At 35.8% G+C, this 18380-nt stretch overlaps 1 protein-coding gene across 3 annotated transcripts in view; it reads right to left on the bottom strand.

The window, feature by feature from the left end:
- Window positions 1-18380, bottom strand: part of USP10 (ubiquitin specific peptidase 10) — a 55456-nt gene that overhangs the window by 17946 nt on the left and 19130 nt on the right. Inside the window, exons 2-5 of one of the 3 annotated variants that reach the window (XM_042797534.1) lie at window positions 16142-16210; window positions 13025-13070; window positions 7216-8241; window positions 1217-1308 (exon numbers count right to left, since the gene is read on the bottom strand). In XM_042797534.1, coding sequence (XP_042653468.1) covers window positions 1217-1308; window positions 7216-8241; window positions 13025-13070; window positions 16142-16210 — 1233 coding nt within the window. Of the gene's footprint in view, window positions 1-1216; window positions 1309-7215; window positions 8242-11717; window positions 11763-12067; window positions 12253-13024; window positions 13071-16141; window positions 16211-18380 lie in introns of those variants that run through there. The other 2 variants (XM_042797536.1, XM_042797535.1) reach the window with 2 other exon arrangements.

The raw sequence follows: 18380 nt of genomic DNA, 5'->3' as shown, positions 1-18380 counted from the left end.
AAGACTTTATAAAATTAACGATTTGAAAATTGGCAAGTGATAACCTGTAACACGTTCTCTGAAACAAAATAGAAGCAGCCAACTGACAGACTTCAAGTTAAAGGTGATGATTCACCCTCATAACCAAACCAAAAAAACCTCCTCTGATGTGAAACATTCTGCAGTGTAAAGAAGAATTTGGAGCAATCAGTAAAACTACAGTGTACGTTGGGATAAAATACTTTAAAAACGTCAAAAGCCATGCTATTTAGCAAAAACAATGAACAGAAATATTAAAAGATTGGAGGGGTAAGGAAATGACAAAAACATAGCAATTTCAACAGCTGGAGAAATACATTAGCTTGATCCCTATAGTGTGCAAAACTTGAGCAGCAAATTTTAAGACTGAAAAAGTGGGAGCTAATACATAGTCAGATGTGTGTAGAACTGCTTATGTAAGATAAAAGCTGAAGTTTAAAGCACAATCAGTGGTCTGGAAATAGGTTGTTAGGTTCTGCAATGATCAGTATTGAAATTGGTCTTAGTATTTTTCACTAGCAGCTGAAGTATCCTAATTGTCACTTGCAGTAAGCCATTGCTACCAGAGGAGATATATATTCATTTAAAAATTATTATTAATAGAACTATCACAATATAACTGTGAAGATTTCTGTTACCCAAGATAAAATTTATTTTTGCAGGGGGATACAGTTCCTATACATTAAGAGTGAGATAATATTCCATTCCCATTGTAAAAGGATTATTTTAAACACTGCATTTACACAGATGATGTGATAGCAACAGCCTGCTCAACAGAAAACCAAATGACCCACTTACCAAAAAAAGCCAGAGTAAGAATAGTTACTTCAAGTACCAAAGAGAAATAACCACTTGAGTTCATCCACAAAGAGTCATGAGTAAACATAACTAGAAATTACAAGAAGGTTTTCAGTCATGAGAAATTTACAGTACTGAAATATTTTGACAGAGGTAACAGAGACAAATTGCAAACAGGATTATGTGACCAACTGCAGGGGAACCCTGGACACACGGTCCAATGATTGCAAAAATACTCCTGGTTTTCTCAATGTTACCCTTAAACATTTTAACCACAGCAGTACAATATGGGAAGACAAACACTTTTATAAAACATTTAAAATTATCCAGAAAAACTTTTGACAGATATAACATACAAATTTTAACTTAAGTGTATTAACTTTTCCCATGGTAAGGATACAGCATTGATGTAGCACCAGTTTCCTTTGTTGATCAGCCCTCGTGGTTGCAAAGACACTGGTTTATGTATTAGTCTTACATTTTCCAGTATTTCTGCAGAGTAAGAAACAGTAAATTGAGCATTAACAAAATGCACATGCTAGCCAACAAAACAAGTACCTGTTGACACATTACAAAATAATTCAAATCAATTAACAAGATTCCCAGAAACTTCAGTAAATATTTTTTGCCCCATTTACACACTGCTCATATTTCAAATCCAACATATCTCCAACTGAAGATATCCTGGAATTTGGATCAGGAGGATGCTGGTATTAAAACTAATCACTGTAATTATAAAACTGAGAAGACCCATTTGTTTTTACTTTTGTTTTCCTAAAATCAGATACTTTTATTTATGTATGTAAATATATAGGTATAAAACCCCATTCACTGTAACCCCTTGCCACCAATTTTATGATTTCCCAGATTATTCTGCTTTGAAGAGAGATAAGGCTGATATAGCTGTCTCAGCTTACAAGTTTCAACAGACATCATAGAACAAAAATACCTTAGTGCAAACACGACAGATGTTAACATGGTCTTCTGAACAGTGTGTTTTGTTTACTGGTTTAAGACTTTGAAAATCTACAAGGTAACAGGATACATAATATAATGCCTGTTGTTTTCCTGCTTTCAAAAACTTCAGCAATGGCCCAAGTTTAAAAATTAAAAACCACTGCACATACATAAACCTGTCTCAATTATGAAACTGAGAGCAACAGGGGCAGGTTTTCCAGGAAGTCTGACCTGTTATTTAGGTACCTAAATAAAAACTGTTTAAGGAAAATATTGGATCTGGTATATTTAAAATTTGCAAAATAAGAAAAAGAGACATACAAGAGAGAATAAAAAATGCAAATAAACATAGCAATTGTCTACCAGGAGGGTTTTTTATTTTTATAATAAATGTGAGGGCCGCTAAAGCCCTTATATGCTACACTGCATAATCTTAGGAGTTTGAGTTGTTCACTAGAAGGACTATCTAAACAGACATGATAACATGATGTAAGTGGAAAAGCAGAGGCACAAAGCCATAACTAAACAGAGGAGGTGGCAGAACTGCAAACAGAATCCATGTCCTTCTACTTCCAAACTTCACCTATAAGATCATACCTCCTGCTGACACCACCAGTCCTAACCAAATAAAAACATGCAAAAAAAAAAAAAAAAGAATATTTAAATCAGTCTTCTATTACATAAAGAACCTAACACCTGAAAGGATAAACAGCAAAAAGATGTAAAAAGGAAGACATTAGCATCTAGCACAGATACAGATGAAAATCCTTCTGAGTACTGAAATGTATTTTTTATTAACTTATTAAGGCTCAAATATTTCAGAATATATTGTTAAAGCAGAAAAGTTTGAAATGTGTTGTGCACACATACAATCTTTCTGTTAACTAAGTACTGCTAAAAATTAGGATAAAAACAATGAAAGTATTTATTTTTAATGTCTATCAGTACCTTTTTACGCTAACTGTATTTTTCCCCATTTTCCTATCATACTAATTATTAGGACCTTTAGCATCCTCTTGTGGTCATAAAACTTTATAGACGATATCTAGAGCAATTAGAGTGAGTTTTCTTTTGACATAAAGAGTTATTTTTCTGTACAGCAATTACATTAAATACCACATTTTCATCTCACATCTAACATTTACACAATAACTAACAGAACTTTTACAAGAGCATCAGAAGAAAAACACACTTAGAACCATGAGAAAGCCTTCTTAAAATTTCAAAATCTGTTATAAAGCAAACATCTCTAACCAGAAATAATTCACATTGCCTTTGGTGCATACTGAATTGTGAAACATGGCCCTGATTTGAAAACATATCTAGAACAATATTATCAGGTTTAGAAATTTCTGTTGGTAAACCGAAAACATTTTGCTAAAGTTCATTCAGGAGGTGGTGTTATTACAAATACCTGTCAAATCTGAAAAACAAACCAACCAATCAGTAAGTGCCTAATCAATGCAAGACCAAAGTTTATCGAAAGAGAAACCATGTGGATGTGGTCTCCATGCTGAAGAGATACATGCTACAAGCTAGCAATTTAACACTAGGCTCAAGATGGTTATTTGGCAAGTATGATGTACGTCACTCAAATCTTTCTTCAAATCTGGACAATGATAAAAAATGCCAGGACAACACTGCTGGATAACCCTACACAAAAATCAGTTTCTGCAAGAATGCAGTTTGATAGTACAACAGATTAAATTTCTGAAGTCATTTATAAGAAAAACCCAAACCTTACACATCTCTGTTCCACAATTACTCACTCTAGTGCTTACCTAGCTTTTATCAGTAAGAAATTTTTTTTCTACCATGTAACACCGAAACACCTTTGTTACAAATTAAACTAAGTAATTCTCCTCTTGATCACTACAGTCTCTGGAGAAAGGAGAACTGCCATTTTCTTTTTGAATTTATGTATCTGAAATTACATTCACGATCGTTCCAACAATCTCACCTGTAAATCCAAATTTTTCACATTTGCTGAAAGAGAATGGTTTTCAAATCTTACTTCTGTTTTTGCTGCTGCACTTAGATCTTCCTTAAGAAGTAATGCCCAGAGACTGGCATTTTCATCAAGTTCTCAACAGCAACAACAGAATTATAGTTACCTTCCAACTTTTCCATTTAAATTAGTATTAACACATACTGGAAAAAAAAAAAAAAAAAAAAAAAACAACAACAGAAAAACAACAAAACAAAACACAACCACCTGTCGTCTTCAGCTTTACTAAGGACACCTACCAACTCCCAAGAACTTTCAGATCCTTTTATTCTCTAATACTATTACCAACCATTTGTTCTTCATAGTGTACGCTTGCATTTGATTTCTGTTCTGGTGTATCCTTCCATACTTGCATTTATTGGATTCCCCTCCTTCTAATTTAAAATCAAATACAGTCAGATCTTAAATGCCTTTGTTCTTCAATTAATCTGAATTTGTCTGCTGTAAACAAATTTTACTTGCACTGTCAATTCCATTATCCACAGTGGAAACACTTCAAGAAAAAAATTCTTCAGAAAATCTTTTTAGATTCTCCCACTGAAATTTTTCCTAGTTACCAAGAACAGTTAAAAAGCTCCTCAGAGAACAGCTAGTTTTCCAATCACTTATTTCCCTTGCTTACTTAGAACATTATATAAGGCATTATTAACTATAATCAGGCTATGCATCAGAGAGTAGTAACTGTGAAACGCGGCAAGTGAAGCCTGAAAGAGTAATTTTTTTACAAATATGGACCACTTATAACCCTACTATCCCTTAGAAATGAATTATTAAAATGTTCGTCCTAGCATCTAAATTCGGTGGACGTGCAGAATTAGTATGGCTGTCCCTTCCCAAACATGCAAGCGCTGTACCTGTACTTCTCTACCATTCTGATGTTATCTGCCTTGAGTTTTGCAACTAAACATCAGTGGTTCCATCTGCTTCAGAAGTTCCTTTAACTTGCTCGCTAGTGTTGCCAGTAAAGCTTCTCACCACACACCTTAAGACACTTGCTAAAACTAACTCTTCAGTACTTTTTTTTCCTCATCAAGACTAACATGAAATTTGTCTGTTTATCTTCCAGTCCTGATCGACATCTCCTTATATTGTGTAGATTTCATTTAAATTTGAAGACTAAGAAATCACTTTTTTTTTTTTTCCCAGGTTGAATAAAATAGCATTAAACTATATTCAAGGTGCCTGTGAATCATTAACTTCCCTTGTAATAACTGGTGGAATTATGGCACAAACCAGAACTTTGTCCCTGGAAAAGTAACTTACCTTCTTGTGTCCTGAGCACCTGTTCTAACAGAAACTGTACACAAGGGCCTCAGAGCTCCAACATTAAGTCAGAATATTTGCTAATTTTGCTTGCTAAACTTGAGATGCTTTAGGTCTAGATTTTACCTGTGTTTAGCACCCTATGACACTTGTGCTCAAAAATTCATTCCCACTGGCATGAGTAGAAACCGGTGAATTCCCAGTAAATCCAACAACAGGATCTCAACTCAACCACACAGAAAACAAGGAACACAATCTGCAGCTATCAATGAAAAACATACAGGATTGCGATATAACCTTCTTCAGTGATGTTAACCTAGGCAGAAGATTTTAAATTAAATATGTACAGAACTGAGCAAACGATCTGTCTGGAATTCATAATCTGAAACTCACGTAAAACATGCTTGAGTGTGGGTGTATGAACAAAGCACTAATGTACCAATTTTTCCAAATGCGACAGAGAACATTAAAAAAAAACCCCAGACAATTAAGTCACCTTTGTCCACAGAGCAAAGCACTGATTAGACAGCATTCAGATCCTCAAGTAAATGTTTCATACTAAAATCAGTAGCATCTGAATTACAGCAATTGCAGCAATGTAACTCCTACCTACAACAGCTACACTGAAAAGATTCATTCCTTTTCACTGGAAAAGGATCTATATACTCAGATTATTCCTCTGAAAAATCAGCTAGCTGATAGGAAAGGTGCAGAAGATATCTGTGTAAAAATTACATTGCTATTTTAATACATTAAAAGACAACATAGAAAGCTCTGCTCCCACCTGGTGGCCAAAAATAGTACAGAAGCAGTAGAATTCTATAAAGTTAACTTTAAGCTGAAGCAACTAGGACAAGATTAAAGAAACTTTTCATCTATGACAAGCAGAGGTTCTAGCTTTACAGTTGTCACAAAATAGGTAAGTTAAAATTCATTACCAAATGATAGCTTAAGAGTACAGTATACTCCACATGTATGGATTTATACAATCCATAATCATCTGCTTATACATATCTAATACAGTCACCTGAATCTATGACACCTACGTGAAAAATACACAGAAATATAAATTATTCTGACATCTCTCCTTTTAACACACAGTTTTAAGTAATGAAACCGTTACCGAGAAAGGAGGGGATGAGAGGTGGGTATCTATTTCTGGGTATGCTGAATAGAAATCTCCAGGTCAGCTGCTGGTTAGAGTAAAAAACTTTGACTTGAAGCTGTCACACATAAAATGCCACTGTATTTGTAAATTAGCTTGTAGCGCACATAGCAGGATTTTGCACAAGCCTTTTCACATACATACTACTTCACAGATTTAAAATAATTATTTTTGTTCCAAACCTCATGAGTCAGTGACACAAAACGTAACCAGCTGAATGTTTTCGTCATGTTTTCTGACTGAATCTGCAAAAATCATCTCATGCACATTCTAGCATTTCTCATTAGAACCACAAATATGACAGGACCAATGGTCAAAGCCTTTGTATCACACATTGCCTTTTCTGGTGTAACCTCTGGACAGTTTCTTATGGTTATTCTTCAACAGGCAATAGCTAGCACTGCTCCTGAATTGTTTATTGTTTATAATGGTTAAGGATAACTCTTTAAAATTTGAAAGACAGGCCTCTCAAGGAGCAAATCAGTAAATATAAAAACTATTTCCTGATTTAGAATTTCTGAAGCAAGACCTATTTAGACGTTACACTTAAGCTACTCTAAGTGTTTGGGAATTTCAGCTACTATGGCATAAATATATTAATACTCTTCCCTTCTTGTAATGCAATGTTTTACAAGATTTTAAGTACTGGATAATAGAGCACACCATTTTCAGAACAAACTTTTCTAACATAGTCTCCTTATCACAAGAGCACAGCTGAATGCAACCAGCCTATTTTAAATCACAGATCATTTAAACATATTGTTTGACAAGTAGCAATAGCTTTACTGCATCTGGGATAACGACCTGGTAATGTCTCCTTGGAACGTTTACTCAGGGGGTTATAAAACTAGCTTATTTAAATTACATCTTTCACAGCAGTGCTTCAACAGTCATCTTATTAAGAACATTAACAGAGGAATCTTCTCTATCGATATTGCACGCTCCTGTTTACAAGCAGAGTTAATACCCTTCCAGTGTAACATCCACTCGTGTGTATTAACTATACCTGCAATCTTTATGGCTACAGGATCCTCTGAAACTGGAACAGGTCCCTCTTTGACTTCAACCTGTTTTTCAGGGACCAGAGTAGATGTGGCAGGAGGGGTATACTTAGTCTCAACATAGACCACAGATGTGGAAGCAGAGGGCTTGGAATTGTGAAAAAGACTAGCCCACGATTTTGCAGGCTGATTAACAGGGACTGATCCTGCAACCGGGACTGTTGCCTCAGTAGTAGGTGAAGCTTCCTCAGGCTTAGCTTGGTCTGAGTCAGTGCTTTCCACAGTGTGCAATTCTACCCCATTGGCAGCTGTGTCCTCACCAGAGGATTCAAGTGTTTGTCCATTAGTAACGCCAAGATTTTCAGTAGTATCAGTACCAGCATAAGACTGTACAACAGCTGTCCTTAAAGGGCTATCTCTGCCAGTCTCTGAGGGGATGCAAAACTGTTCAGAATTAGTAACACGGCATACCTCAGGCTGCCCTGCAGTCCTGGTATTGTCTAGTGCGCTAGAAACAGAATCATCAGAGACGGCTTCATTAATGAAGTCCACAGAGTTATCCGGGCTGTTGCAAGTCCTTGGTGTGGCCAGGGAGGGAATGTCTCCCGTCAGTTCCGTATCCTCCGTGCTTATACTGTTTAGTCCCGATGAATTTGCATGGCCATTTACAAGAGCTTCTGTGGGTGTGATGCCGTCACTCACATCTTCTAAGTAACTGTAGTACCCGGGGGGTCTTTTTTTCTTCTTTTTACGCTCCCTTTGTCCAAGGCCTCCAGACAAGCCATCGTTTTCAGCATTAGAACTGCTGTCCAAAGCGAGGGTTGGATCAGTGAACTGGCAGTCAACAGAGTTGTAGGTTGTTTCACTGAGAGTATCGTCAGGGGTTTTCTGAGCAGGTGCACAACTGAGAATGAATTCTGGAGCCTGAGGATTCAGAGTACTTGAAATACTGTAGTCGCTGTTATTTAGTACAGATGACTGTGTCTCAATAACTTCATTAACACCAAATTCAATTCTCTGATACTCTTCCCCTGGACAAGAGAAAGCAAACCTGAGTTAGTGTATGACATCTAATCAAAAACCTACAAAATCAAGAAAAAACTCCTACATTTTCCTGCAACTCAGAAAACAAGCCTCCCCTCAAACAAAAATAGTTCTTACTCTCTATCTCAACCCTGATTACTTCAAAATACCAATTTTCTTGAAGACAGAGTATGTAATTTTCCAAATCACTGCACAGTTCCTCCAAATAACACCTATTAAATTTACCTATTGAGAAAAAACTATTAAAGTCCAATGACTTTAGAAATATTCTGCATTAAGTTAATTACTGGATAATTGTGTATAAAATATGGTGCAATATTTAACTCCACAGTTCCTCTAAAGCCAGTCTTTTCCACTGACAATTACAAAAACCCAAGCCTTTACCTTGTTTAACTTTCAAAAATAATTTCCATGTCTGGAGTTCAATTTCAGGGGCATTGTTTTGGTTTTCCTAGTGTGTAAAGATTTATCATAAAAATATTTTCATTAATTGTATGGAAACAATGCAATTACAGCTTTTGAAACAGTAGGCTTATCAATAACTTATTTAATCACAGTTGAATTTATTAATATTGAGAATTATTATATACAGGACTATATCATTTTGTGACAAGAAATACAACAAACAGATACACCTCAACGTAAGTCAGCATTTAACTTGCACATACAAGCAGTACTGAGAAGTTTATGAACAGGATTGGGTTTGGGTTTTATTGGGTATTATGTATGTATTTATCTTGGAACTTTGACATGCTCTTTGAAGAAATGCTAAGAAATACTCTCATGGCAGGCTACAGTGCAACTGACAGTATTTTGTGATAGAGCAATACAATTTCATGGAACTGAATTAGTTTAATGTGTGCGTGCTACCTAGTAACACTGAATACTTCAGCTACAGGTATTGCCATAACTATCAAATAAAGAGATAAAATTAATGAAACTGAGTCTCGGGAATGTTAAAGGTAAGCTCACATATATATAAGTTCTGTAGGTTTTTCTATGATATGTATGTTACTGTTTCAAAGACATTAACCTTAATATTTTCTGTTTCTTTGAAGATGAGGGATTAAAAAACACGTTTCAATTTTTTAAGACTGTTATTAGAGAACCAGACAACACTAGATACTACTTCCAAAGGAATGTAAGTGGATATACCACTAAAATTTAAAGATTTTGTGCAACTTGAATTTGTTGACATGTTGTACATAATGTATCTTTTCTAGTATACCACAGACACTTACTAAAAATAAGGTACGTGGTTTTAAAATAAAAAACAAACAAACAAAAAAAAACCCACAACAACAAGCAAGCAACAGTTCCTAAGGAAAAAAAAAGTTATTCATACACCTAAGGAAATAATCCTTTGGGAGGACAGAGTCCAGTGGAAAATGTTTGGATACCTAACTGTCCACATAACTGTTTTGAAACTGTCCAAATACTTTCTAGGAAAGTCCACTCATAAAAATGTTAACTTCATAAAAATATGAAAGAAACGAGAATCTAGAGAGTACGTATTTTTTATTACCAAATGAATAGTAGCAAACATTCAGTGTGTGTTGAGGTCTGACTTACACATGCAATACCAACATATTTTGAATTAATGAACAAAGATATGTAATACGGACGTTAATTGCTTTTCTGCTTTGATCTATTAACCAAACTAAATGAGGACTAAACACATTTCACATCAATTTCAATCTTGCTGCCAGTCAGACTAAAGGAAACTTAACTCAAAATGAGAAGAAACCTCTCCATTCACATCTGATTTCTCTACATCATGTTAACGAGCCTGAATTTCAAGTTTTCTTCACCTCTCCCCTACACCCAATGAGAAAGCATTTTATAACACCATGCCTGTCAATCCACCATTCACCAACTACTTCTGCAATCAATGACTAGCTATCACCAACCAGAAAAGAATGTTTAAGTTTCTTTAAAAAAAAAAAATCAGTAGCCTAGAGGCAGGGAAATGGAAAGCTGCTGCCTGATATCCACATTAGAGGGAAGGGCTGGGAGATCTCAAGCATCACCTAACTGTTCAGCAGCAATGCTATCAGCACTATACATTGGCTGACCTGTCAGGGCACACACAGCTGGAAACCAGACACAGCTTAATTTGTTTGCAAATGAAGGGCATGGAGTTTTAAAGTATACGGAACACAATCCACAACAAACTACTCCTCATTAGTTCATCTGCTTATGAAGCAACTTGTTAGTTCAAGCATGAACCAATAGCTAGTTCTTTACCCTTTGTTACAACAGTAAAAAGCACAAGCAACAACTGGTAACATGTAATATTCCTCCAGCCATGGTAAGAATTAATTATTTGGCATATTTCAAATGCCTACCAGTTAAAAATAATCAGGCACTTCTGCTTTTTTTCCAAAATCCCAGTTAAAAATAATTGCTTCAAAACAAAGAACGTGGTTTCCTTTTGTGGGTGAGTTAAGTCTACCATAGCCAAAAGTGAGAGTTCTCACTTCTGCACTCCTGTCCTGATCCTCTATTCTCCACAGAAAGCTTCCAGCACTTGTGTTACCAAAAGCTAACCTAGCAAAAAAAAAAAGAAATCCAAGCGAGTATTTTTCTCCGCCCTCCCCTGGTTTTGGTGAACTTATCAGCTTACTGTACACTAGACAATCCCAAGAGCTAACTCCAGGCAAGTGGGGAGCAGAAAACAAAACGCATCCATCACAATTATGGCACAATGGTAATTTAGTTGAAGGAGCGACATGAACATCGTAGGGTAAAATCTTGCCAAGAGCATAACTGATATTCTAGTATTTAACATAAATATCAGGAGGTTACAGCTGAGAAATGAAACTTTACACCTTACAGCAGGATTAGAATAATAAATACCAGTAACTACTGTATAGTTAGTCTGTGGAATGATTGGCAGAAGCTCATTTGCCATGAGATTGTGTCAAGTTCATTTGAAAAAAAATGAGAGGTAGTTTTTTCCTCTTTGTTTTGATTTTCCGCTTTGCTTCTGGGCATCTTTGTTTCTGTCTAGTTCACAGTGCTTTTTCTGAATGGATTGAAAGAGATGTATCTGCCACGAACAACATGACACACATATTGAAACAAGTATCAACAGATGCTCCAAGGACAAAGTCTACATACAATAGCATAAGCTGTGAATACACAGTACTAATTAGTCTGAACAGAGTTCTGCATATTAGAGCTTCAGCCGTTATTTGATTATTCCTAGTAAGTATTAACAGATCTTCTAACTCTGTAATGAAGTTAAATACTGAAGATAAGTATAGAAAAAATTAGATTGTGGGAAGTGACAACATGGTCAGTGTATGTCATCTTATTATAAATATTCTGCATAAGCATAGCATTCCATTTTAGTTTCCACAGCTTCTTATGCAGCCATCACAGTGATAATATGCATGCACAGTACAGTGCAAGCTTGTTAAAGACATTTTTCAGGCAAAACCTAATTTGCTGTCATTACCTAATCTCATGGCTGGGAGGGGTTCTCTCGGGGTCTAGGAATGATCTGAAAAACATTTGTACAAACCAACTTTCTGTATGGCTTGTGAACATTAAAATCTCAGTCTTAAAGAACAGAACTTAAATCCATAGTTAGACAAAGCAATATATGACTGGATGCCCCTGTCATCAACAACAGACAATTCATATCCTATGGTCCTTTTAACTAACTTTTCAAATGTCCACTTAAAACTACCCACGGACCTAAAACTGGTCTTCTACTAAATAAAGCTCCCAAATTTCCAGAAATGTTGCACATCTGCTTTCAAATGGGATCTGCTGTCCTTCTTTATGACTGGCTATCTTATTTACCTTTAAATGCAAGGCCAAAGTCGCTAAGCATAATGATCAGGTGTTCTTAAACATTAATATGTGCATTTTGGTCCTCTTAAGTACTTTTGAGAAATGTCCAGTCAGACACTTGCATTATTTTGAAGTAGATCTGGATGTCATTTGTATCATTCTCATATACATCTGGGTAAGTCTCAGCTTCCTTGCTCTCCCCTGGGTCAGGGAAAAAAACAAACACTAATTTACCTGCTGCTTAAAATACTGTGAAAACTTTGCTTTAAACTATATAGAGTGACGATCACATGGCAACTCTCACTTAACTATCAACTTTATATAACTATGAAGTAAGGCCAGGTTGTAATGTGTATGGGTTGAGACAGAGTAGACATGGGACTGTTACAGCTTTAAGACAGGAACTCCGTAATGCATTTTTATACCAAGAGTCATACTTTCACCAAAAGGAAAAAAAAAGAAGGATTTTCCAAAAAATAGCTGAGCCAGACAGAAACAAGAGTCGATGGGAACGCTGAATAGAGCACTGCTTGCAGAGCTGTCTTCAGGTTGCAACTGCCAGAAAACCAGCAGGCTGTGGCTCTTCCAGGAGGGCCAGCTGAATACAACACCACACTGGTTACTTGTTTCCTCAGCCTAAATTCTCTAGCAAACTTCAGCCCCCCCTCATTTTTACATCTATATCCTGCAGTATTTCAGCAAGACATTAAGATTGTATAGCAGCACAATCAAGTAGGAGTAAGTATGGCCACGCTCATTAGCTGAAGTTCAGTGCAGTGCTTTCAAATGCTCTCACAGATCTTATTCAATAAAGATGTTTAAAAAAACAACCTGCCAGGTATCTATCTGCTGAATGAGTTCTAAAGATTTAAATTTAAAGAGAGGTTGTAGTAAATCTAAGGAAAGTGTCACAATCTTTACATTTTAAAAAAATGGATGTTGATTTCTTACCATTGTGAAACTTACCTGTGGACTTAATACCACATGAAACTGTTTCATTGTATGGAGGGAGCTGTACAAAAAAAGAAATGAAACTTATTTAAGGACAAATCAACTCTATTAACGTTCAGTATCAGTTTAATTCAAAACATCCGAATCCTTTAAAAATAACATCATTATTAAGGTTTGATTTTCTGAGAATAGGTCTTGAACTCATGCTTCTATACTTATCAAATCCCACACTGTAGCATCCTTGCAGATTACCACAATTACTTAAAGATAATCTTGGTTACACACCATCGGCTACTTCTCAAGTAATTAACCTTACAGCATCAGAATCTTCCTTCACAAACATTAACTCACCACAACTTTAAAGTGAGGAACATACGCTCTTTTTAGACAAAAACTGAAGGTAGACCAAATTACCTGTGAAAGGATGAAACAAAGTTTTGCACAGACAATAGCCATACCTAAACCTTTTGACACTCAACCTGGTTCAGCTATAGTGTTGCCCATGAAATGTTTCAGCAAAGGTGTATGCTTAATCATATTTAACAAAACCAAAAATTTTTTATCAGTTGCCTATCCGCAGCATACAGTTTCTATCTGGATTGGAAATACATCTAGTATAAAACATCATTTTATGGACTCGGTGGCTGACAGGGCTGACACCCTGCTACGGTGTAACCACAGGTGGGCAATTTCTAATCCCCCCTTGCCTGCCCCCAAACTCCCCCAGGAGCTGAAAGCCTTCTCCAGAGCTTGCATGAACTGGTAGCCATTGCTACACTGCAGTCCAGCAGCTGCCTGGAGAACAGCTGAACTGTTTCTGCAGTGGGAGATAAAACATTGAGAGTACAGCACAGTTTTACAATGCTATTCTAAATATTAAATGTAATGGTTTAACAAATATCAAGACTTTTCCATTGAAGGCTTTGGTTCTCTAAAGAGACAGATACTTACATATTACCTTCTTAAAACACTGCAGACAACACTGCATTGGAAGTAGCACAAAAAATATTCCTAAAATTCCATTATAAAAAAGTGCATAAAAAGAACACATACTGTAAAATCCATTTATAAGCTATAACACATCTTAATACATCAATTTTCAAGGTCAAACCCAAGAATCCGTTGGTCAGAAAGAGTCTCCAAGCTGTTAAGAACCCATTATCCATATTAATATTGAACACAGATTCATTATAATTTTATAGTTAGAGCTAAAAAAGTTACTCTAGAAGTCTACAGTCAACAATTTATGATAAAACTTGTAGTTCTTGCTTCTGTCCCTTTCAAAGGCCTTTAAAAAATACAAAGTAAAAAAAATAAAGTAGTCCACCTATCGGGCCCCTACATATCTGGTTAATCAACAGCGCCTTTGCGAAGCAGCGATTTCTGAGCTGACCCGTTTCGTACAACTGTGTCATCTGAATCATTACAGTAAGCAGGTACCTGACAGCACGCGTATTAAAGATGCCATGTATAAGGAGACATTCTAGACAACTTTTGGCTTTAACCAGTGCCTTGCCTCAGTTCACCCTTCAGTCTACGGGTAAGGGACTTCAGAAGGACACCAGCATCAACGTATGATGGGACTCCCAGAACTGGCACTGCCCCAACATAATGTATGTCAAACACCACTGCAGTATTATAATCTGTCTTGTCCTTCTTGAATTTCACCTGATTTTTTTCAGATCACTCTTCTCTGAAATATCTGCACAGTGTAAAACTAATAAGCATGATTTTTATTTCATCATCCAGATAATTAAAAAACATTGAACTGAACCAGATCAAGGACAAACTTAAGGAACATCGTTCAACACAGTTTTTTATTTTGATAGCTAACCAGTAACTGGTACACTTGAGAAAGTTATAAAATGAAGTAAGACTGGTTCCAATGCTGTACATTCACATTTCCTCAACATACTTTACAATAATAGCTTTATAGAAGTCAAGATATGACATTTTCATCTTCCACAACATAAGCATTAGAATAGCTGGATGTAGAATACTTAAGGTGACACAATAGGATGCAAATGTCACACTGCTGCTACTGTATTTAATGGTGGGAAAACAGCAATATAATCAGAAGAAACACGTATTACATGATGATCTATTCTCCATTACCTCCTACCTACCAGAGAAGATACAAAGCTACCCCTAAGGGCAAGTTGAAGCTACCTTTTTCTTTCTAAACTTACTCCACCCCAGCCCATTCCCTTCATGCACTTTTATTGTTTAGTGGCATATTATACTAATTATACTTAGAAAATTGTTACAGGAAACTAAGTCAAATTAACAATGGTCTTCAGATTTGTAAAAATGTGACAAAAGGATTTCCCCATCTACAGTTGAAGTGTTCATTTCCTTTATGTTGAGGGGGGAGGATGCAAGCATGACTGAAATGTTTGAATGGAAGCGTCTGGAGGAAAAAACATGGCAAGTGACCCAGAGAAAAATTATTTTTCAAATCTGGAGATTAGGACAAGGGTATAACACTCATCCCTACAAGGAAAATCGTTTCCTCATTCTCTACCAAGAACTACAGAGAATAAGAGACTACAATACTATTGGTAGTATGTTATGAACTCAAACACATAAAGACAACTGTTTCCACTCTGTGGTTCTCAGTGCCACCGTTATTAGTTATTATTGATCCACTTCTCATTTCTCAGACCTCACGCACAGCCTTCCCTGTAAGCATAGCTTTGATGGTTAGCAGTGCTCCACCTGTCAAAAAATATTAAGAATCCCTGTGCTTCAAAAGGTCCACAAGACTTAGAAGCCCACCTTATAACCAAGAACACTGCTGAAAGTTTTCTTTATATCCACCTCGAAAAAAAAAAAGCAATCAAAGCTGAGGTAATAGCGCTGGATAACTCACTTTCAACATCCTACCACTACAATGTCAGCTATTCCAGCTTTGAAAGATGACAAGTAGAAAGTGGAATAATTAATTTATTATTTCTAAAAATTGCCTTAACATCCACATACGTGGAAAGAAGACTCCTGTTCAGTATCTTCAGTTTGTAAACTAGCAAGCTAAGAGAACAATTAAAAATTACCGCATTATTATATTTCAAATCCACAAAGAGATGTAGCTTTAAAATGTTATTTCTAAAAGAAGTTTAAAGTAGATCTTACCTCAACAGAGCATCGTGGAGTCACAAAGAACTGATTAAATTCATCTGGGCTGAACTCTCCAAAAATATACTAAAAATAAAAGAGAAGGTTCTTTGTTAAAGAAGGACTTATATTCAATAAAATTAATAAATTCATTGTAAAAATCTATTAAGATATCATCATTTAAGACCATCTGTGTGTTGGGAGCCAGAAACTCACCTGTTTGAATCCCAACTCTCATCTTAATTCCTTCCCAAGTCTTTAGCAAAGTATTTTAGGCTCTAAAACTGTATAGAATGCATTTTCCTTCAAATTCCCACTACAGGTAATCACAGCACAAACTGCAGCTCATCCCGTGACCACTTTTAAACCAACATGCAGGGCAAAAAGTTGCATCAGTGAGTGTGCATGAGCTCCAGACACAAGCTGGTTTACCGTCTAAAACAACAGGTATCTACTCTTCACAACAGAAAAAAAACAGTAAGTACTTTTCCAGAGTTCTGCTAAACTAATGACTTACATAAGACTAGCGGTACCACACAAACACAGAACTGAAACTGCTTAGATGTAAAAAAAAAAACAAAAAAACAAAAAAAACACAAAAAAACCAAAAGATTTAAATATCATCAATTTTGGTACAGCTGCTCTTACAAATTGTTACCCCTGTGCCTGAAAAACTACACAACAAACCTAGGATGAAATGTCTTTTACCAGCATTATCTTCCTGCACCCTTTTAGATATTTTGCATCAAAAAAAAAAAAAAACAAGTACCTAACGTGACCACAAAAAAGCAAAACCACACAATAAAATGAGAGTTTATATTTAGTTTACAGAAAATGAAACATTCCCAATAAAAAGGCCTGACCTTGGCATTTCATTGCACCTATAAAATTCCACCATCAGTTGTAATTAGCTGAATAGCATCTGAACATTCAGGACAGCAGAGAGATACTGGGACAGAAAAATTGAACAAGGAATTGAACAAACTGACAAAGAGGACTGGAAAATACCACTAACAACATATTCTTGGCATGTGGAAGGTTATTCACATTAACAGTCGCTAATCACAAAGATTATGGCTATGGATAAAAGCAGGTCAGTTTGGTCCAGTACCTTACTGCTTATCACTCCCATTCATCTATAGCGTACTCTCATGGGCATTTAAGATAATTCTTACCTATCCTCCAGCCTTCCATCAGAAAAACAGGGCTGACACCAGCTTTTTCATCAGTGTCAAGTCTTGCTCATGACAAATCCTTAGCTTGGCTCTATCAAGATACTAGTAGCTACTGGGAGATTGGGAGTTGAACCGCAGAAAAAAGTTCTCAAAATCTGAGAAGTTGTCTCTAGTGAAGTGTAGGCTGTTACTACAAGCTGTAGATACAGTAATTCAATCACAGTATTTTTTTTTCCAGATTTTTAGGTGGTTTACTCCAATAAAACTAATGTACTTGCTCTTTGCATGACTCACACCCATCTACATTCACAGATTTCAAAGCCTAAGTTTAAGCTAAATTCCACAGCAATTACAAAATGTAGTTTTCTTACACGCAGTGATTTATATGTGTATCACTTATGTGTGAAAAGAGTTTAACCATCTTAATGGCCTTCAGTGTTTTTAAACAAATATTAAGATAATTTGGTTTAGCCAACAAACAATTCTAACAGTCAAAATAAACTGGAACATTTGTGATACAAATGTATGAAACACAGTGAAATAGTTAATGCTTTAAAAAACTTTCACATAACCAACTGCTAACTACCAATTGTGACAGTATAACACCTAAACCAAACAGGATCCCTAAACTGTATTTCAGTGAATGGCTTTCCAGTTCTTGGCACAGGACTTAAACTTAGCTTATGCCCTCAATATAACTAAGTCATTTTTATTCAGTAACATACCAGCTAGAATTTATCATATTCCAAAAACATGCCTAAGAAAAACACTTGCTGAATCATAATTAAATTATGTTTTTAGGAGGTATTTTTGATGCAGTCATGCAACAAAACAAAACAATAATCTCAACTATAGGCTATTAAAAGTTATATAAATATAACCTTAACTCCCCAATATAATGATACAGTCTTTTCATTTAACAATGTTTTTAACCAAGGTATCACAGACCTGATAAATCTTTCTGAGAAAAAGAAGGTGCTTCTTTTTAAAATATATGGACATGATAAAAGTTAAACAAAGTGATCATTAATATCATCTTAATGGAGCTCTTTTACTACATAACTATGTATTCACATAGTAAA

The sequence above is a fragment of the Tyto alba genome, unplaced genomic scaffold (genome assembly GCF_018691265.1).
Source record: "Tyto alba isolate M040663 unplaced genomic scaffold, T.alba_DEE_v4.0 Super-Scaffold_26, whole genome shotgun sequence".
Lineage (NCBI taxonomy): Eukaryota > Metazoa > Chordata > Aves > Strigiformes > Tytonidae > Tyto > Tyto alba.
Note: the sequence above shows the minus strand (reverse complement) of the source record. Positions and strands in the feature narration are given on the sequence as shown.